This window comes from Haliotis rufescens, unplaced genomic scaffold, assembly GCF_023055435.1.
Source record: "Haliotis rufescens isolate VD_foot unplaced genomic scaffold, xgHalRufe1.0.p SCAF_17, whole genome shotgun sequence".
Classification (NCBI taxonomy): domain Eukaryota; kingdom Metazoa; phylum Mollusca; class Gastropoda; order Lepetellida; family Haliotidae; genus Haliotis; species Haliotis rufescens.
Genome location: NW_025963857.1, coordinates 13,093,721 through 13,116,876, shown reverse-complemented (window position 1 = coordinate 13,116,876; position 23,156 = coordinate 13,093,721). Strand labels below are relative to the sequence as shown.

General features: G+C 42.6%; 2 protein-coding genes and 1 long non-coding RNA gene across 6 annotated transcripts in view; 1 reads left to right on the top strand and 2 right to left on the bottom strand.

Moving 5' to 3' along the window:
• LOC124127963 overlaps positions 1 to 23,156 on the top strand; it is a 42,492-nt gene that overhangs the window by 15,839 nt on the left and 3,497 nt on the right. Inside the window, exon 4 of one of the 3 annotated variants that reach the window (XM_048397576.1) lies at positions 2,893 to 3,409. The exons of the other annotated variants lie outside the window; for them this stretch is intronic. Coding sequence (XP_048253533.1) covers positions 2,893 to 3,267 — 375 coding nt within the window. The 3' untranslated portion in view covers positions 3,268 to 3,409. Of the gene's footprint in view, positions 1 to 2,892; positions 3,410 to 23,156 lie in introns of those variants that run through there. 3 annotated transcript variants of the gene reach the window in all.
• On the bottom strand, positions 397 to 22,132 carry LOC125381168. Of its 2 annotated transcripts, none has more exons than XR_007221729.1 (3): positions 22,006 to 22,132; positions 874 to 1,093; positions 397 to 747 (listed from the first exon to the last, which is right to left on the bottom strand). It is a non-coding gene; the product is annotated as an uncharacterized LOC125381168 (long non-coding RNA). The 2 variants fall into 2 exon arrangements; XR_007221730.1 differs by lacking the exon at positions 22,006 to 22,132 and adding an exon at positions 21,854 to 21,990.
• On the bottom strand, positions 17,134 to 20,625 carry LOC125381161. The gene is made up of 2 exons (XM_048397571.1): positions 20,217 to 20,625; positions 17,134 to 19,399 (listed from the first exon to the last, which is right to left on the bottom strand). Exon 2 carries the CDS (start codon positions 19,076 to 19,078, stop codon positions 17,678 to 17,680), a length of 1,401 nt encoding a protein of 466 aa, XP_048253528.1. The 5' UTR covers positions 19,079 to 19,399; positions 20,217 to 20,625; the 3' UTR covers positions 17,134 to 17,677.

Sequence of the window (23,156 nt, the reverse complement as noted above, 5' to 3'; positions counted from 1 at the left end):
TCCGCTGTGCAGCAGAGTTGCGTCCCTTGGGCACGCCAGAAACCTATGATTGTGGGTTCGAATCCCGGTTCGCCCCGATTATGTTTCTAGGTTTGTCAGCACCATACCCGTGCTCGTGGGTTTCACCGAAGTGGTAAACGTCTAAGACCTGCATCACCTCGGGCTTTCCTCCTACATTAAGCCGAGACGCCGCGATATAACTGTCGGCGTTAAACCCAACTCACTCACTCAGTCACTCCTATTACTTCGTTACGCCGAAGGCCCGGTTCGATTCCCCATATGGGGCCAATGTGTGAATCCCATTTCCGTTGTTCCCCGTCGTGATATATTGCTGGAATATTGCTAAAAGTGGCGTAAAGCCATACCACTTCATTCATTAAAACTACTTACGGCAATCAAGGGTATCGACATGCGGCCTGTTTTTGGCACCATAGCCTGTTTGTCTTGTTTTCTATTCAATGGCCGCTCTGTCTTCGAAGATCTCTCTGTGTCCATATCTTGTCCTTTATTAATGCACGGTGTCTGGAAGTCCTTTAAACGTTCACACTCTTGTTTGGTATTTGTTTCAGGTTGCGACGTAACGTCATCAGAAGCACTAGCTATCAGCCCCAGTGCTGTCTCAGCAGTTCCCTGTTCGTCCTGGCAATGCAATACCCCATGTGCTGCAGGAGGCGGACAATCATTCCTCTGTGTGTGATCTCTTGGTTTTTCTCGAGGAACAGAGCTGTTTCGAACATGTGCAACAACCTTTGTTCCCTGTTCGTCTTGGCAATGCAATACCCCATGTGCTGCAGGAGGCGGACAGTCATTTCTCTGTGTGTGATCCCTTGGTTTTTCTTGAGGAACAGAGCTGTTTCGAACATGAGCAACAACCTTTGTCTGTTGGATTGAACCGTGCAAACTCGTACGAGATGTCGAGACCTGGCTCGGTTCCGGTTCAACCAGCTCCAGATTAGTCGGCCATGGGTGCTGGACATACACTGGTATGAAGTGTGAGTACAGCTTTATGTTGTGTGAGTTGTAGAGAGGATGCACCTGTGGCTTTCCAGAGTCATTCGTCCCAGGCAACACACCACGGTTATTCATGACTGTGCTGAAATGGAAAGTGTACATAAATGTATTGAGCGAGTGGGTGAGTGAGTCTGCTTTAACGCTGCTTTGAACAATATTTCAGTTATTTCATGGCGTTCCAACGAGTGGTAGTAAAGCCCGAAGTGATGCAGGTCTTAAACGTTTAGTGCAGTCCACGACCACGGGATTCGAACAAACGATCATGAACGATACGCTCCAAAGACCCACTACTCTGCACAGCGCATTGCGGCGCGTTGGAAGACTGGGCCGCCATACAGTTGATACCCCATTACTTCATAACTGTAATAAAGTCACAACCTTGACTTATATTGCTGAAAACAAGACTTGATAAACATTACATATTAACACATAATAAACATTAATAATAATGGGGGCACGGGTGACCCAGTCGTCTTAGTCGCCACAATTCGCTGTGTTGAGTTGCGTCCCTTGGGTATGCCAGAAACCTATGATTTTGGGTTCGAATACCGGTGTGTTCAATTATGTTTCTAGTTTATCTAGCACCAAACCCATTACCGTTTGACAAAAGTGGTAAACGTCTGTGACCAGCAGCACTTCAGCCTTTCCTCCAACATTAAGCTGACACGGCGTGATATGACTGGAATATTGTTCAAAGCGGCGTTAAACCCAACTCACTGTCTCACTTAATAACAATGCTGATCGGAAATGTAGTGTTTACTCCAATTATTAAAGTTTCAACATTCCAAAAGTAAAAAAATCTCTCTAGAATAAAGTGTGCGTGTGAAATAACGTTCAATAACAGTTGACCCTAAAAAGTGTGGGTTTCAGCTGCATGCTAAGAATGCTGGCAGGGGCCGACTGTGTGTTATCAGGGTCACGGTGACATTATACAGCTTGTTTCATAACACTGAATCGCTCAGATGAATCATTCTATGATTACTCCTCCTTACATTATATATCATCCGTTTTAAATCCCTCATTCATAATTGCTGACATTTAGCGCACTATTATACGACATTAATTCGAACTTGTTCAAGCAAGTAGAAAACACACACACACACACACACACACACACACACACACAGACACACACACACACACACACACACACACACACACACACACACACACACGTTAAGGACTGATTGTCGTTATGCAGGGCTGTTCTCGTCAGGATATGGCTGAAATACTGCCGATGTGACGTACTCTTTTAACTCACTCACTCTTCGACCCTTATATCACAGGGTGGCTGTTGTTGACGGCATACCTCTGTTGAGGACTGATTTAATTGTCGTTATGCAGGGCTGCACTACTAAGAATTTATCACAACGGAAGAGAAAGTAGATTTCCCAGAACACTGACGCCTATATGTAGGTCAGGTGCACAGTCTTACAACCTGGTGCAGGAGACGCAGTGTGCAGACATCCTAGATTCCTATTTCAGAACCCAAATACACCCCTCACGTTCCACACAGGTAAGACATGTTTATTCAGTGTTTATGTATAATTGCTCTTATCGTTAAAAGATGGAACTTGTTGTTACCCTGTCTGGCGCTCGGCATTAAGGGGCTAAAACAAGGACTGGTCGGCTCGGAGTAAGTATGCTGTGTCTGAGTGGGGTATTCATGTTAAACTGCGGCATGGTATCTCGGTGAGCTTGCACTATAAATCGGCATCAGTCCGGACCAGTACAACCAGCCACACACACACACACACACACACGCGTGCATGCACGTCGCTATATAAGTGCAATAATCTTGGACGCGACGTTAAACCCACCTCACGTCACTTGTTGGTATCGGCGACAGTGTGAGTGACAGGGGTGGGAGAACGTAGATAGGCACTAAATGGCTCATACAAAATTGCCGAGAATGGTCGGACAATCTATGTGGGCAATGCCGAAAGTGCATCAATCAGAAGAGCACTGAGGAGACATTTCAAAGGAATGGACAAACAACACATTGGAGCATATCTAAGCACCCTACACGAAGAATACAAAGAGGAATTTATAACAGTGTTTTGGCTTGATATTACCATCAAACATGCCTGTAATTGTAGCTACCTTAAGTGTTTTGAAAGAATGGAAGGAAGAAAGCCAATGTACAACATGCAGGGCCATGCCTTCATCGCGCGACCAAAGCGAGTCGGTTCTTGTTCTGAATCTGGCCCAGATGATCACAAAATGGATACTCATGAAATCGAAAAATCGGAGTAAAGGATACTTTGCGAACATTTTGAATTTGAATAGGGCAAATGTATTCTCATTTGCATAAGTTGTGGTTAATTACTGTTTCTTTGTCTCACCTATTATTTTCATATGACTTGGTTGAGCTGAATAAAGATATCGTCAAAAGGAAGATTAACTTCTTTATTTTTGAGGTCATATATTTGACATGGCATCAGAAGGGTTGTCGTCACGTTTACTGACAAGTTTGGTTATTAATATAGCCAGGCAGCCCATGAAAGTGAGTGAGTGAGTGAATTGAGTTTAACGTCGCTTTTAGCAATATCACGGCGATAGACACCAGACATAGGCTCCACACATTGTACCCATGTGGGGAATCGAACAAAGAGCTTCAACGTGATGAGCGAACGACAGACCATTTGTATTGGTTTAAAAGATTTATTTTATATATAATAATAAGTGACCAAAACAATAACCTGTCTCGAACACATACACTTACGAAATGTGTTATATTGTGTAACATTGGTGATTTCGTCATGGCAGTCATATTGTGTGATTCATTATGCGTGCTGTCGTCCATTAGTTTGTCCGGACCTGGCATGATTGGGAACGGGGCGGTCGGGTAGCCTAGTGGTTAAAGCGTTCGCTCGTCACGCCGAAGACCCGGGTTCGATTCCCGACATGAGTACAATGTGTGAAGCCCATTTCAGGTGTCCCCCGCCGTGATATTGCTGGAATATTGCTAAAAGCGGCGTAAAGCCATACTCACTCACTCACTCATTCATGATTGGGAACAGGCCACAGGCCGTTATCGCCATAATATTGCTGACTGGTTGAAACAGCATTTTACTCGGTTACATTTCTAAATGACAATATTGTTTAAGGTAAATTTAAGTATTAATGTTATTTGTTGTATAAAGCTGCATTCAGCCCAGCTATAGTCCAGCTACATGATGGCGGCTTTTTTAAAACTTTTTTTTTTTCTGTACGACTTCGAGTCGTGATGTCTAACAAACAGCAAAACCTATTGTATTTGGTCACGTTTCAGACATGGCAACGTTCACGGACATCAACCGAGACAAGCACGGAGTTGTTCGGGGTAAGTGTCGAGACTGCCCCGAGGACTGTCCTCAGTATTCCCAGCCTGTCCTCAGACACAACTGTACATATTGCGGGTGTCCGGCGGCTCATCATGAGAGGGTGGAACCTCGACCTGAACTCATCATCAAGATAGAACCAGGGGAGGAGGGGGCAGGATCTTCGGGGCGGAGTGATGACCGACCACCACGCGGTCCGTCGAGAAGAGCCCAGCCAAGTACCTCCAGGCGAAATGAGTCGCCTACTGGCTCACGAAATCACCAGGGTACATCACGTACAGTAATCCAGGTATCATTTCAACCCGTTAACTTAGAAAGTTTTAGAAGTTAGTTTGTCATTCGTGAGGTTTCATTTGAATGTAACCTTTTCTGTATGGTTTATATTCTGTAAGCATCAGTAATGGATGGAGAACATGATAACTATCTTAGCTGCGACCGAGGCTTTGAACATAAGCACGTGCATACGTAGGTTATTTGTTGTTACACCACAAACCTATGGAATGGGGGATGAAATTGACTTGATTGAACAGGTTTCTATCAGCTGCACTTTTAAAATTTAACTTTAATGTTTCAGAAACGTTGTAAGACGTTATTTGTGGATGCTGGCGTCACATATTATCATCTTCAAGAGAAACTTACAAAAACTCAACGCGGCGTGTTTACAATCTTATGGAAGGGAAAAATAATTTATGTTGGGGAGCCAAAGAAGACGCCCCTATTAACTAACCTTCGTGGTATCTTTACTGGTGGAAGCCAACAAGACATCAGCAAGTATTTGAAAAGTTTACCCAACAATTTGAAAGAGAAGCATGTCCGAATCGCTTGGCTGACACACATGGATGACGACCCACACTGCCAAACGTGCAGAGAAGGCAGGAAAAAGCTTTCGTATCGACATTGTGTTTCAAATCTGCAAAGCAAGGATCCAAGGAAGGTCCTCTTGGATCTCAAGACAAAATTTTCACTCCATTAGAATCAAAATGTTTCTCGTGTTTCAACTGACCACTAATTGTAGTGTTTAGTTTGAAACCTTTCTACTCCTGGCATCGTCTTTGTAGCTGTATGTCTCTTTATCTCAACAGTCTGTAGCATAATTGTGGTTTTAAGGATTTTCTGGGAAAATATATTTTTAGGTAAAATCCCAACTCCCCAGTATGCAACAAACCACTCAGGGTATAACAGAAGATTATGATGTTTGAACATGTATTTGGGTGAAGGAAAATGTCACATCTCAAAGTTCCTTTACCTTTCAAAGCTCTATTTACAAGACATTTCTACATATCTTGTGATAAGAACATTATAATGCTGGGCAGAATGTGAATTAGAATCACCTCATCATATTTTGTGTGATCCCCAGTAAGGTGCTCTAGCTTTGGTTGCCAGTGGCATACTGTTTTACTGTCCTTTGTCGATAGGTATTATCAAATAATTAACTTGTTTTCATCGCAATATTGCCGATGCGATGTAAAATGTTAAGTCGCTCACTCATCATATTTAGATATGATACAACCTGAGGCAAAGGAAATACGAGAGTATCCAGTAATTTAATATGTACTGTTTCCCTACTTTTGAACTACAGTAAACTACGGTTATAACGAACTCAAAGGGACTACCAATTTTAGTTCGTTATAACCGTAATTCGTTATCAGCATATATACAGCATAACTATAGCATATAGTCGGGACTAAAAAGTTAGTTCGTTATATCCGTTAGTTCGTTATAAGCGTGTTCGTTATAACCGTAGTTTACTGTATGCCTGTGAGTATGTGTTATGAGTAGATGCCCGAGCAGGAATAATCCCGAAGGCGTACGTGGGACTTAAAATATCAATCAACGGTTTATCTGGTTCAGAATCGGTTATCTACGATCGCCGTCATATTGACGTAAACGATTTACATTTGACTTAATCATTATCGTTATCATGACGTCTCAGGCAGCATAATAAGTACAGGTTGCTAGACAATCGCATCCGAGGTATTTACTGCCTTCCTGTGCACAGTACACTGTTTTTATATGTTTATACTTTAGACTAGTATATGTTTGACATTAACTTTTGCACTTTGCATATGTTTTTTTGTTCTCATAATCATATTTTACAGAAAAGACATGGTCTTATCATAACTTGTTTTATAAAAAATATTTCCTTCAAACTTATATTCAAATAAAATTTGCTCAGAGACTGTCATCTTTATTCCTGGGGGCACTGTTGCTGAAATTACAGTAGCCTCATACCTCGACAGCGAAAAAGACAAACATAATTCGTGAGTGAGTGAGTATGGTTTTACGCAGTTTTTAGCAATATTCCAGCAATATCACGGCGAGGGACACCAGAAATGGGCTACACACATTGTACCCATGTCGGGAATCGAACCCGGGTCTTCGGCGTGACGAGCGAACGCTTTAACCACTAGGCTACCCTACCGCCCCACAAACATGAATAGGAAAGCAAGGCGGAACAATGTGTACTTGTACTGGAGCATGGGAAAGCCAGTACCGTGGATCATGAGATCGACAGATCCGGGGTAGAATAGGTCTTCAGCAACACATGCTTGCCTTAAAAAGTGACTATGCTTGTCATAAGAGGCGACTAACGAGATTGGATGGTCAGAGTCGCTGACTTGGTTGATACATGTCATCCTATCTCATTTGCGTGGATCGATGTTCATGATGTCAATCACTGGATTGTCTGGCCCATACGCTATTATTTACAGACCGCCGCCATATAGCTGGAATTTTGCTGAGTGCGGCGTTAAACAAACAAACAAACAAACATTAGATTGACTCTTCAGCAGCTCCTGCTCTGCCACGACATCTAGGGGTCAAATACTGCCCTCATGACCTAATATGGACAATGAAGTTTCTGCACTCACGACACAGCTATATAGGCAAAACAGTTCCTTCACTCATGAGTAAACTATATCAGCAAAGCAATGCATGTACTATTGATCCAACTATGTAGGCAAAACAATTCCCGAACTCATGCCGCATGTTCACAGGGAAACCAATTTTTACACTTTTATGACTCCACTATTCTTGCTCTCTTCTTTGAATATTTCTAAGCAAAGTAGAGAAAAAACTTGTTTTTGCAACATCGCCTGTGTCTACCGAAGTTAAAGCATTTCATTATGCCTTGAATTTTTCGTTTGTCATTATCATGCTCTCAAAGGTTCAGCTATCTAAACCTCGTGGTTGTGAACAAAACCTTTTTTGTGACATCTGCATCTTTTAATGTTTTCGGCAAAATAAAATAAATGAAATTCGAATGATTTGAAAGTATGATGTCATCAAATGAAGAAGCATACATGCCAAAATATCGCTTCCACAATCCGACAGAGGATGGTATTTACACACCCGAAAATGCAAATGTCAAAATATATAATATAACCAAAAACGGGATATATATGTTTATGTTGAATCCGACTACTACACTCTAAACGTCATTACATTTTGAGTAAAGAGCATACAAATGGGTTTTCAATATGGCTTTACGTGTCCAGTAATTTAAAAGGGATAAAATCAGGGCGTGACTTACTCTTTGACCGAAATATGCATTTAGATAATATCACGCTTCACTAGTCAGTCAAGACATGTGATGAAAAATGCAGAAAAGAGAGTTTGGGTGATCCTGGAACAGTCAGGCTGGTTAAGCTCATCATCAGCTCAAGGCCCTTGCCCCCTCGGCACGCAGCCCAGATTGCGAATGGGACTCCTCCCATGAAGCGCTGCCTTGTCAAACCCACTCAGACTCCTGAACACTGCAGCCTTCTGCATTATCCAGATTGTAAGAAGGGCTGTATTCCTGGTAGCAAACCCGAGTCGGACAACTTGGTACTTGGGATGCAAACGTGACATTCCGAAAGCGAGGTACGCATATTTGCCATGTTTTTCCTGAATCTTGTCAATCACATTAGTGTCAAAAGAGTCAGAAACGTCAATGATAGAAATGATTAATGATTGGATTTATCAAAAAAGACAAGATCAGGTTTGTTGGCTTGGATACGTCTGAGGCTGTGAACGGACCTATTCCAAAGAATTTTGTATTCATCCTTTTCTATGACCCGCCCTCTACATATTCCGGGTCGTACCATGGGTGTATCAAAACCACAAACATTGCGAAAATGCGTGATTTCATAAAAAAAACCACCATGAACATGCCAAAATGTCAATTTACAAATCAATAGCGTGTGTGTCCACCTCTGGTTTCGATGCAAGCAACACATCTTCGTCTCATGGAATGGACCAGGCGTCGCACAAAGTCCTGTGGGATATCTGTCCATATCTGCTGGAGCATGTTTCGAAGTTCCTGGAGTGTCTGTGGAACACGTGGTTGACGTCGATCCATCTCATCCCACATGTGCTCGATTGGTGAGAGATCAGGGGAGCGAGCCGAACAGGGGATGACATTCACGTTGTTTTTGTTGAAGAGAATCCTGAACAAGTTGAGCAATATGAGGCCGGGCGTTGTCATGTTTATAGGTAATGCCTGGGCCATGACGACGCAAAAACGGTAGAACAACAGGGCCGATGATCTCGTCGCGGTAGCACCGTCCATTGAGATTTCCCTCTACCACTATCAAACGGGTCCTCTGTCCTGCTGTAATCCCACCCCATACCATAACGCTGCCGCCCCCGAACCGATCTACTTCCATGACACAATGATTGACGTAACGTCACCTCGACGTCGGTACACTCGAATCCGTCCATCGCTGTGGCTGAGGGGAAAACGAGACTCGTCAGTGAATAGAACTTGTCCCCACTGCATGGCCGTCCAACGTAGACGCTGTCTGCACCACTGTAGACGAGCTTTACGGAGGTTTCCCGTCAAAATGGGACGTCTGGCGGGTCTTCTTGCGACAATCCCTGCACATCTGAGGCGACGACGTACGGTTTGTGAAGATATTCTTCCAAGGCCAGAGATGCTTCTTGCAGTCACTGTTGCTGGCTGGAATCGATTTCGTAGGTGTGTTGTTCGAATCCAGTTGTCTTGTCGATTATTGGTTACGCGTGGCCTGCCACTCCGAGGATGGTATCTGACTGCATTCGTCTGTTGCCAACGTTGCCATAAACACCAAATGGTGTTTCTGTGGATGTTAAATTGTCTTACAACATCACGTTGACTCGATCCTGCTTCAAGCATACAAATGGCTCGCAGACGCTCATTTTGGGACAGGCGTGGCATTTCGTAATGTTGAATAATTGCGTAATTTTGTTGTTTTTCTGAGTGGTTGTTGTCAGCACGATGCCAAACAATGCATATGGAATCCCGTTAACGCACATGTTTTTATAGCCATTCTTGGGTAGTGAAATGCATGTGGCTTGCATAAAAGTCAACTTTTGCATGGAATGCATGCTTTTTTGTAGCAGTTGCGTTTTTATGACATGATTCCATACATGTACTACAATATTGAAAACCAAACTTTACTTGTTTGAAAAATACACTAAAATATTGGTGTCACAGGAACTTTTGTTGTTGAGTATATTTACATTTTGATGCAAAATTACACATTGACGGTTTCGAGTGGGAAGTGACTGGTCTTGAGCAGCAAACAGAAAGCCTTCTGTTTCACTTTTCAGGCCAGCCGCCAGCCGCCTTCATCCAAGCGAAGGACTTCTCAACACATTGCACATAGGGGCGGTCGGGTAGCCTAGTGGTTAAAGCGTGATATTGCTGGAATATTGCTAAAAGCGGCGTAAAACCATATTCACTCACTCACTCACATTGCACATAAACTCGATGCAGCGGTCGTTCAGATAGCCTCTCCTTGAAAAACTGATTTTGATATGGCACTTCGCTTTGTTCACACTAATTTCTGTACCGCCCAGTAGTACAGAACAATCAACAAAATCAACAGTGACATTGAGATTATGTCCTACATACTTAGCTCGTTTAAGAAAACTGTGGAATGCCTTGTTTTCATCATGAGTCTTGATATGCTTCACAAAAAGATCATCAGGCAAGTAAATGAGTGCAAAAGTGCACAATACAAGTTTATTAATATTATTTTTATTATTATTTATGTCCTGCTGTGGGTATATATGACCAAAGCTACATTATCCTTTGAGAATATGCTATGCAAATGTGCTGTGGTTATGAAGAAGAGTGAATGTTGGGTTTCATGCCGCTTTGAACAGTATTCCAGTTTTATCACGGTGTGTCAGCTTGATGTGGGAGGAAAACCCGGAGTGATATAGGTCTTGATCCTATCTCACTCATGTGTATAGTTTAGTTGGACTCACCTTGACATATCTTTGAAATAACATGTATGGCGTGTTTATGTGCGTGTATGTATGTGTGAATGCGTACATGTATTTACCTGCGTGTGCGTTATGTAAGTGCGCGTCAGAATCTAATATTTGCGATGCAGGTCTTTGTTTGAATCTGCTACAGGACAAGTTAATTGGAAATTCTCTAAGAAAGAACTTTCTGGATCAACCAATATTTTTGTGACCAAAGAACAAAATTGAGATCCTCTGCCAAGGATTGATAGCTAGCTAAACGTGGCTACCCTTACTTAGGCTGGGCAAACATATAGTGATATACCTTAAGCTTGGCTCTCCCTAGACTAACACAAACTGCCGGGCAAAAGAAAGGATACACTGCAAACGTGGACTTGACCAAAACATTACAAACATCATCAAAACGTTACAAGGCTCCGCACACCATGTACACAAAAAAACATTTGAGACGGCTCGATCCCCGCTCGCGCCATACCTAAAGACGTTAAAAGATAGTACCTGGCTCTATTCTATAACAAAATGTTTCTTTTTATAGAGAGGTTGCATCGTTTTCACAACAAGAAGATGTCAGTACAACTGTAACACTTTATGAGTACAACTGGACTCAAACATAAATATAGTTATCATTCTTATTTGAAGTTGTTCTCAGGGTTTATACGCCAATATTTAAACCTAAAGATGAAAAGCAAAAACATTATGCAAAATAGAGAAATTATATCAACCATACCATGATTTAAGTCGGAAAACAATCACTCGAATCTGTTCATTCCGGAAGAAGAATCAACTCGACCCTTTGGGGCTCGTTGATTCTATTACCGGTTTCTACAGATTCTCATGATTTGTCCATCACGGAATCATTCGAGAAAGGACACGAGTCCACGTTCGGCTTGTCCTGGGGTGATGTGTGTCACAAATGTATTGTCGGAGCAAGGCCATGAAATATAAAGCCACCAGAACACAAAGTCTGGAGGAGAAATACATAACTTATCGAACTTATACACCCAGACATAGGTATACATGCATGTGTAGTCTCTGGAGCATCTACAGACACATGTGTAGTCTGGACCACCAACAGACACGTGTGTAGTCTCTGGAGCATCAACAGACATATGTGAATTTACTGGAGCATCAACAGACATATGTGTAGTCTCTGGAGCTTCAACAGACACATGTGTAGTCTCTGGAGCTTCAACAGACACATGTGTAGTCTCTGAAGCATCAACAGACATATGTGTAGTCTCTGGAGCATCAACAGACATATGTGTAGTCTCTGGAGCATCAACAGACACATGTGCAGTCTCTGGAGAATCAACAGGCACATGTGTAGTCTCTGGAGCTTCAACAGACATATGTGTAGTCTCTGGAGCACCAACAGACACATGTGTAGTCTCTTGAGCATCAACAGACACATGTGTAGTCTCTGGAGCATCAACAGACACATGTGCAGTCTCTGGAGCATCAACAGACACATGTGTAGTCTCTGGAGCTTCAACAGACACATGTGGAGTCTCTGGAGCATCAACAGACACATGTGTAGTCTCTTGAGCATCAACAGACATATGTGTATTCTCTGGAGCATCAACAGACACATGTGTAGTCTCTTGAGCATCAACAGACATATGTGTAGTCTCTGGAGCTTCAACAGACATATGTGTAGTCTCTGGAGCATCAACAGTCACATGTGTAGTCTCTGGAGCTTCAACAGAAATATGTGTAGTCTCTGGAGCATCAACAGACATATGTGTAGTCTCTGGAGCATCAACAGACATATGTGTAGTCACTGGAACATCAACAGACATATGTGCAGTCTCTGGAGCATCAACAGACACATGTGTAGTCTCTGGAACTTCAACAGACATATGTGTAGTCTCTGGAGCATCAACAGACACATGTGTAGTCTCTGGAGCATCAACAGACATATGTGTAGTCTCTGGAGCATCAACAGACATATGTGTAGTCACTGGAACATCAACAGACATATGTGTATTCTCTGGAGCATCAACAGACACATGTGTAGTCTCTGGAGCTTCAACAGACACATGTGTAGTCTCTGGAGCATCAAAAGACATATGTGCAGTCTCTGGAGCATCAACAGACACATGTGTAGTCTCTGGAGCTTCAACAGACATATGTGTAGTCTCTGGGGCATCAACAGACATATGTGTAGTCTCTGGAGCATCAACAGACACATGTGTAGTCACTGGAGCATCAACAGACACATGTGTAGTCTCTTGAGCATCAACAGTCATATGTGTAGTCTCTGGAGCATTAACAGACATATGTGTAGTCTCTGGAGCATCAACAGACACATGTGTAGTCACTTGAGCATCAACAGACACATGTGTAGTCTCTGGAGCATCAACAGACATATGTGTAGTCTCTTGAGCATCAACAGACATATGTGTAGTCACTGGAGCATCAACAGACATATGTGTAGTCTCTGGAGCATCAACAGACACATGTGTAGTCTCTGGAGCTTCAACAGACATATGTGTAGTCTCTGGAGCATCAACAGACATATGTGTAGTCACTGGAGCATCAACAGACACATGTGTAGTCTCTGGAGCTTCAACAGTCACATGGGTAGTCTCTGGAGCATCAACAGACATATGTGTAGTCTCTGGAGCATCAACAGACATATGTGTAGTCACTGGAGCATCAACAGACACATGTGTAGTCTCTGGAGCATCAACAGACACATGTGTAGTCTCTGGAGCATCAACAGACATATGTGTAGTCTCTGGAGCATCAACAGACATGTGTAGTCACTGGAGTATCAACAGACACATGTGTAGTCTCTGGAGAGCATCAATAGACACTTGTGTAGTCTCTGGAGTATCAAGACCAAATATGTGTAATGTCTGGAGCATCAACAGACATATGTGTAGTCTCCGGAACATCAACAGATATATGTGTAGTCACTGGAGCATCAACAGACATATGTGATGTCTCTGGAGCATCAACAGACACATGTGTAGTCTCTGGAGCATCAACAGACATATGTGTAGTCTCTGGCGCATCAACAGACACATGTGTAGTCACTGGAGCATCAACAGACATATGTGTAGTCTCTGGAGCATCAACAGACACATGTGTAGGCACTGGAGCATCAACAGACACATGTGTAGTCACTGGAGCATCAACAGACACATGTGTAGTCACTGGAGCATCAACAGACATATGTGTAGTCTCTGGAGCATCAACAGACACATGTGTAGGCACTGGAGCATCAACAGACACATGTGTAGTCACTAGAGCATCAACAGACACATGTGTAGTCTCTGGAGCATCAACAGACATATGTGTAGTCTCTGGAGCATCAACAGACACATGTGTAGGCACTGGAGCATCAACAGACACATGTGTAGTCACTGGAGCATCAACAGACACATGTGTAGTCTCTGGAGCATCAACAGACACATGTGTGGTCTCTGGAGCATCAACAGACACATGTGTTGTCTCTCGAGCATCAACATACATATGCGTAGTCTCTGGAGCATCAACAGACATATGTGTAGTCACTGGAGCATCAACAGATACATGTGTAGTCTCTGGAGAGCATCAATAGACACATGTGTAGGCACTGGAGCATCAACAGACACATGTGTAGGCACTGGAGCATCAACAGACACATGTGTAGTCTCTGGAGCACCAACAGACACATGTGTAGGCACTGGAGCATCAACAGACACATGTGTAGGCACTGGAGCATCAACAGACACATGTGTAGTCTCTGGAGCATCAACAGACATATGTGTATTGACTGGAGCATCAACAGACATATGTGTAGTCTCTTGAGCATCAAGAGACATGTGTAGTCACTGGAGCATCAACAGACACACGTGTAGACTCTGGGGCATCAACAGACACATGTGTAGGCACTGGAGCATCAACAGACACATGTGTAGGCACTGGAGCATCAACAGACACATGTGTAGTCTCTGGTGCATCAACAGACATATGTGTATTGACTGGAGCATCAACAGACATATGTGTAGTCTCTTGAGCATCACAGACATGTGTAGTCACTGGAGCATCAACAGACACACGTGTAGACTCTGGAGCATCAACAGACACATGTGTAGTCTCTGGGGCATCAACAGACATATATGTAGTCACTCGAGCATCAACAGACACATGTGTAGTCTCTGGAGCACCAATAGACACACGTGAAGTCTCTGGAGCATCAACAGACACATGTGTAGTCTCTGGAGCATGGATTTCAAAGACTTATAAAATAGTTGATAATTTTTTATTCTTTAAATTACTGAAAACATAACGTGATAAAAGGTAAAACTCAGTATACATGTATACCACCAGCTACAAATAATACCAGCATTTTCATACATTTCATAGCATATGATACATACATGTAGTTTGCTGACAGAACAAACTTTCATAGAATATTATTTTACATACCTATGTAAAATACATGTGCATATGAACGGGGTCTTAGATTGTGAAACAAATTTACAGTTTTGTGTATATAATGGACGATGTAATATTTAGCGATTCAGTATGCTGTTATTTCGAAACAATTATTTGTCCATATGATTTTCTTGTAAGATTCCAACAAACATTATTCTTCATGGTACTTAACTATTTTCAATAATATTATGTTTTGTATGTTAAGAAAAAATACGATTCGCTTAAAACAAATATTCACCACTGCAGAGATACACCAACACTATCAGATGTTACTTTTAAACACATACCTATAAACATACATAGTACTATATTCTTTACAAGGATTATACTAGACTGTACAGGGAATCATTTGAAGTGGTATTTACAGCCGTGAACATATTTTCAGAAACAAAAGAAAACCACGGAAGGTGCCGAGAAGATAGGGAAACATGCCTCATAGTTGAACCGAGGGTTACTTGGAAACCAACGTCCCTGCTATAAGGAGATCTTCAAATTTGTGACAGATTTCATAGCATATGGAAATGGGTTTCTGTGCTTGTAATTAACCAATCGCCTTTTACAAGATATCATTACTTATAGTCAACACTAGTATACAGTACACAGCAAATAAATGCTGAAGAAACAATGTAACAAACAACTTTGATTAAATACGGAATCCATATTGGGGCATTAACACTGAAAAAAGAAACAACATAAACGTGTTTCGATAGATCACTAGCCTCCATCAGGGGTATCGATAATCGACGTTTTTTCGCCTGCAACGAATGCCTGTTCTCAGGACTCTCTGGTTCCACATTGGTCCATCAGAATCTCCATGATGTCGTTTGCCGTCTTCAAACACCTTTGGCGTCGACTTTATACCCCCTTGTGAAGGCATGTCTGATGTACCAACCACTCCTGACTTGGAAGTTTCCCCAGACGATCTAACATTTACCACTATACGGATTTACACAGTGTGCACCCCGAAATTGTCGTTCCATAAACGCAAAAGAAATGTTGAAGTCAGTTCTAAACATGGAGCAAAATTAATTTAACTATTTGCTCCTCTCTTACGAAACCATACACATCAATTGATGATCACTGTACACTTAAGAATGCATTTTATGCAAGAAAACAAGACCTTGAAAATATAACTTGATATCAATTGACAATTATCACAACTGGCTGTATAAAAAGGCCGCATCTTTTGAATGCTGTCGGTTCAGTCCCAGTTATAATCATCGCGAGTCTTCGCAACAGCATAACCTGCCCGATGAGGGCTCACCAGTGACCTTGAATATATGAGATATTTCATTGATATATAATTGCGATTCGTTAAGGTATTAAGTGTCCTTGATACAAGATGAAATAATAGAAGTCAATTCAGGACACATATATAACAAAACAATACAACAGGCGTCAACGTCTCATGTCACCCATTTTGAAGGGCGACCACCCCGAACACTGACACTTCCGCAAAACACAATCAGGGATATAACAAGTTTGTCAGAAAGAATGAGAGTAAGTGAGTTGAGTTTAACGCCGCTTTTAACAGTATTCCAGTTATATTGCGGCGTGTCAGCTTAATGTGGGAGGAAAGCCCGAAGTGATGCAGGTCTAAGACGTTTACCACTTCGGTGAAACCCACGAACACGGGTATGGTGCTGACAAACCTAGAAACATAATTGGGGCGAACCGGGATTCGAACCCTCAATCATAGGTTTCTGGAGTGCCCAAGGGACCCAATATGCACAGCGAATCGCGGCGCCTTAGACGACTGGGCCACCCGTGCCCCCAAAGGATGAGGTCATAAGCGAAGTCATGAAATACGCACGGTTCTTGAAGTAAAAACAATTTTTTGCCTTTTACACCTGGTGGAATCTGTTTCGGCAGATGATCCAAACTTGTCCGGCGTATTTTGCATTTACAAAGAAAGTGTATGTGGTGGTTTGATGGGGTGTGTACGGCTTACTAAAGCGTCCGCCATGTACTGACTGTTCAGAGTGAGTGAGTGAGTGAGTTGGTTTAACGCCGCTTTTAACATTATTTCAGTTATATCGCGGCGTGTCAGCTTAATGTGGGAGGAAAGCCCGAAGTGATGCAGGTCTCAGACGTTTACCACTTCGGTGAAACCCAGGAGCACGGGTGCTGACAAACCTAGAAACATTATCGGGGCGAACCGGGATTCGAACCCACAATCATAGGTTTCCAGCCAGCCCAAGGGACGCAACTCTGCACGGCGAATCGCGGCGCCTCAGACAACCGTGCCCCCCGACTGTTCAGAGCTGCATCAAGATGCCTCGATTCCAATATTCACCTGATTATGTTTGTCAGCACAATACGAGTGAAGGTGGGTTTTCAGTGGTAAGTGTGTATGTCTGTGACCGGGCAAAAGAAAGGATACACTTGAAAATTGGAGATGACAAAAAATGCCAAACGTTATCAAAACGTTACAAGGCGGAAAACAGTCGCTGCAACACTGCAAACGTAAGGTCTAAAACACAACAGTTTACTGTGATACCTGTATCAAATACATCACCATAGAATGACCATATCTTGTTTGTTTTATTCATCATCAGCCTCGGATGAATACTCTCTTTTGTCCGACAGAGTACATCAGTTTGGGCTGCTGCCGCGCATCAACTGAACTCATGTTTAAAGCAGTGTATAAGCTCAGTGTTGTTTGAGCGTTTGCAACCCTACTGACCATCGTTTGGAGTTACAAATGGGTTCATCATATTCAAAACTTTCGAGCCAAAGGTCTTGAGCACTGAGAATACCCCAACACCTTGCGTTGAATCTGTGCCTTTCTTAAGCAATTGTCGTGCCCTGATTTTACGTGTTTCTCCGGATGTTTTGTTTCTAACTTTTGTCTGAGAGTGTTGGATTGAAGAATATGTTTGCGTACTGGAGACAATGGACTCACAAACCAAAGTCTTTCCAGTATGGGAGCCTCGGCCTTTGTACTGTGGATTCTTGGTTTTACAGCTTCTACCTTCACCAGGCGTTTTTGTCTGACCAAGAAAGTTTGGTGGGTTCTGTTGGGTTGGTGCAGCCTTTAACATTCTCTCCAACAGTTTGGACACATTTAGTTCTGGTTTCTGGTTTACAGCATTAGGCGTGATCACAGACGGTTTGTTTGCAAAACTGTTATCGGAAATTGATTCGGAAGACACTGGAGTCATTTTCTTGTTCTTAGTAGGGTCATTTCCACTTGTTGTTGATACTTTCTGTTCTTGATCTGAATAGACATTGCCCCTCGTTCTCTTCTCAGGCTGCATAAGCTCATATCGAGGTGTTATTTTTGTGTGTTGAGAATGTGCAGAACCGACAGTGTGTTTCTGGCCCTTCTCTGCAGAGGATGGTTCGAAACAAGGGGATCCTGTCTGTGAATGTTTCCCTAGAACCGTTGAGTGATCTCTTAATGTCTCTTTACTGGGAGATTTACATTTTCTTCTGATGCTCTGTCGTTGTAGCTTCTTTGGGGAATATTTATTTACCTGTATTGTGGTAGGACAGGCAGGTTGGTACTCTTTAGTGACAGTTGAAAGTGTCGCATCTACTCTTTTATCTTTTCTAATGATGTTCGTTGGTACAGCATGTCCAGTCACTTTCCCAATATTATCATTTTCGGTCCTGGCTTCAAATTCTGGTGACCGGGGAGAAATACCTAACTGCTGAAGAACATCATGGGTTGTCTGATTTTCATGAAAGTTTTGAAGGTTCATTGACTTATCTTCAGAAGGTCGTATTGGTTGAGATCTTCGTCCGGATGAGACGGCCAAGGCTGGTATTGTAGAAACATTGCTCAGTGACATCTCAGTTATTTTCATATTCAAGTTCATTACTGTACTCGGCACTGTGTCCTTGGGACTCTTTGTCGGAAGATGCCTTGACAGTTGTCCATGTTGATCATACTTTATTTTCTTTGCATCGGTATGAAACTGTGATTTCTCTCCATCATCACACGCAGGTCTCTTTCTCGGCATCAAGCGGAATGTAGGTGCACTATGATCATCTAAAGGGCTATATCTGTCTGGATCTTCTGTCACACTGGCATTTGTCATCGAGCAGAGAATCAGTTGTATGTCGTTAAGCATTGGTTTCTTTCCCTGCAGGTCTCTAATACATTCCAGGTAGGACCTTCCACAGTGTTGGACGTGTATGCTCTCATTAAGCCAAAACACTGACACCAGCTCAAGTTCCTCCTTGGGAAGATTCAGCAAGAACTTTACTATCTCCTACTTGCCATCACCACTGAACTGTTTCCGAAGCTCCTTGATGATATTGCTTGTTGGCGAACTGACATAGATAGTTTCCCACTTGTAGGCTATCTTGTACACACCACTTGGCCTGCGCTTCGTCCGCACGATGACTGAATATGGTACATGACCTCTGTGCAACAGCTTGCATGGTTTCATCTGGAATAAAAAGCAGTATTTTGGTAACACCTCAATACAAGTCAGTAAGCCAGCCAGTAAAACATTATGAGTGAGTGGGTGAGTTTGGTTCCACACCGATTTGAACAGTATTCCTGTCTTATCACGGCGTGTCAGTTTGACATGGGAGGAAAGCCCGAAGTGATGCAGGTCTTGGATGTTTACGAATTTGACAATCCTAGAAACATAATCAGGAGAATCTAGATTCAAACCCACGATCATAGTTTTCTGGCACGCTTAAGGAATTTCAGCGCCTTAGGCGACTATGACATAGACAAGAGGCACATTGTTGGTGTTCATGACGAGTTGATTACGAAATGAAATCAATGGGAAATTAACTAATATTGTTCATGAAACATTCCTATTACTTCTTGGGGCACGGGTGGCCCAGTCGTCTAAGGCGCCACGATTCACTGTGCAGCAGAGTTGCGTCCCTTGGGCACGCCAGAAACCTATGATTGTGGGTTCGAATCCCGGTTCGCCCCGATTATGTTTCTAGGTTTGTCATCACCATTCCCGAGCTTGTGGGTTTCACCAAAGTGATAAACGTCTGAGTCCTGCATCACTTCGGGCTTTCCTCTCACATTAAGCCGAGACGCCGCGATATAACTGTCGGCGTTAAACCCAACTCACTCACTCAGTCACTCCTATTACTTCGTTACGCCGAAGGCCCGGTTCGATTCCCCATATGGGTCCAATGTGTGAATCCCATTTCCGTTGTTCCCCGTCGTGATATATTGCTGGAATATTGCTAAAAGTGGCGTAAAGCCATACCACTTCATTCATTAAAACTACTTACGGCAATCAAGGGTATCGACATGCGGCCTGTTTTTGGCACCATAGCCTGTTTGTCTTTTTTTCTATTCAATGGCCGCTCTGTCTTCGAAGATCTCTCTGTGTCCATATCTTGTCCTTTATTAATGCACGGTGTCTGGAAGTCCTTTAAACGTTCACACTCTTGTTTGGTATTTGTTTCAGGTTGCGACGTAACGTCATCAGAAGCACTAGCTATCAGCCCCAGTGCTGTCTCAGCAGTTCCCTGTTCGTCCTGGCAATGCAATACCCCATGTGCTGCAGGAGGCGGACAGTCATTCCTCTGTGTGTGATCTCTTGGTTTTTCTCGAGGAACAGAGCTGTTTCGAACATGTGCAACAACCTTTGTCTGTTGGATTGAACCGTGCAAACTCGTACGAGATGTCGAGACCTGGCTCGGTTCCGGTTCAAACAGCTCCAGATTAGTCGGCCATGGGTGCTGGACATATACTGGTATGAAGTGTGAGTACAGCTTTATGTTGTGTGAGCTGTAGAGAGGATGCACCTGTGGCTTTCCAGAGTCATTCGGCTCAGGCAACACGCCCCGGTTATTCATGACTGTGCTGAAATGGAAAGTGTACATAAATGTATTGAGCGAGTGGGTGAGTGAGTCTGCTTTAACGCCGCTTTGAACAATATTTCAGTTATTTCATGGCGTTCCAACGAGTGGGAGTAAAGCCCGAAGTTATGCAGGTCTTAAACGTTTAGTGCAGTCCACGACCACGGGATTCGAACAACTGATCATGAGCGATACGCTTAAAAAGACCCACTACTCTGCACAGCGCATTGCAGCGCGTTGGAAGACTGGGCCGCCAATACAATTGATACCCCATTACTTCATAACTGTAATAAAGTCACAACCTTGACTTCTATTGCTGAAAACAAGACTTGATATACATTACATATTAACACATAATAAACATTAATAATAATGGGGGCACGGGTGACCCAGTCGTTTTAGTCGCCACAATTCGCTGTGTAGAGTTGCGTCCCTTGGGTATGCCAGAAACCTATGATTGTGGGTTCGAATACCGGTGTGTTCAATTATGTTTCTAGTTTATCTAGCACCAAACCCATTACCGTTTGACAAAAGTGGTAAACGTCTGTGACCTGCATCACTTCAGCCTTTCCTCCAACATTAAGCTGGCACGCCCTCATATGACTGGAATATTGTTCAAAGCGGCGTTAAACCCAACTCACTGTCTCACTTAATAACAATGCTGATCGGAAATGTAATGTTTACTCCAATTATTAAAGTTTCAAAATTTCAAAAGTAAAAAAAATCTCTCTAGAATAAAGTGTGCGTGTGAAATAACGTTCAATAACAGTTGACCCACAAAAGTGTGGGTTTCAGCTGCATGCTAAGAATGCTGGCAGGGGCCGACTGTGTGTTATCAGGGTCACGGTGACATTATACAGCTTGTTTCATAACACTGAATCGCTCAGATGAATCATTCTATGATTACTCCTCCTTACATTATATATCATCCGTTCTAAACCCCTTATTCATAATTGCTGACATTTGCTATATTCTAATTTACGACAGAATGGGGTATTATATGTTATAAGTTATATATTGTTACATTATATATTAATTGGCAAAAAGGATACATAATTACCCACCTTTAGATGTAGTGTAGTTATCAACGAAAGGACATTTAGTCAGAGTGACACTACAAGTACGCATATCCATGTACGCTACTTCTCGCTAAGCTGTTGTCAACTAACGCTGTTGAAAACAGTTCTTAAAATGAACTAGATCGGGATTTACTCACCGCTGTTGGCTTTATCAGTGTTTTCAGCCTTCCTTACGAACAGCAATGTCAAGGACTTTCCGATTGACGATTTGTTTGTCGGCGAAGAGTCATATCGCTCCTTGTAAAATTTAGTCACTCCACATGAATGAACTGAATGATCTTGTTTATTTGTTTGTTTGTTTGTTGTTTCATGTCGCATTGAGTGATATTTCAGCTATATGACGGCGGTCTGTAAATAATCGAATCTGGACCAGACAACCCTGTGATTGACATCAAAAGCATCATTCTTCGCAACTGAGATAAGATGACATGCATCTGAAAGGTCGGCGAGCTTGACCACACACTGATAGATGTCAATGAAAAAGCACATACTGCCTAGTCAATGTACATGCTGTTTTTTTTAATAGTCGCTGATTGGTGATTAAAGAAATAGCGCCTTACTTACAGTGTGCTAGGTTTTGCAAACGGCTTCCGGCAGAGGGAGCCGCAAGCAGACGCAGACAGGTATACTACTATTCACATAGTTAAATAACGTACAGGGTTTATTAAGAAACAGGTTTTCAAGTTAAAATGCTCAGATGTCAAGAAATAGGTGGGTTAAGAAAAATTCAAAACCCTCTAAAATTTGTTGATACCCAATCAAAATCAAACCCCTGGGTAAAATACCCAAAAAACCAAAAGCCTATTTATAGCTCTGCAATTGGGATATATCAACATGTGGGACATATGTGTATCTCTCACAAACCCCTGATTGTCGTTATGCAGGGCTGTTCTCGTCAGGATATGGCTGAAATACTGCCGATGTGACGTAAACTTTTAACTCACTCACTCTTCGACCCTTATATCACAGTGTGGCTGTTGTTGACGGCATACCTCTGAGGACTGATTTAATTGTCGTTATGCAGGGCTGCACTACTAAGAATTTATCACAATGGAAGAGAAAGTAGATTTCCCAGAACACTGACGCCTATATGTAGGTCAGGTGCACAGTCTTACAACCTGGTGCAGGAGACGCAGTGTGCAGACATCCTAGATTCCTATTTCAGAACCCAAATACACACCTCACGTTCCACACAGGTAAGACATGTTTATTCAGTGTTTATGTATAATTGCTCTTATCGTTAAAAGATGGAACTTGTTGTTACCCTGTCTGGCGCTCGGCATTAAGG

Bases quoted from the DNA above. Each gene is read 5' to 3' on its own strand.
- LOC125381161 (XM_048397571.1), bottom strand. From the start codon at position 19,078: ATGCTTAACGACATACAACTGATTCTCTGCTCGATGACAAATGCCAGT.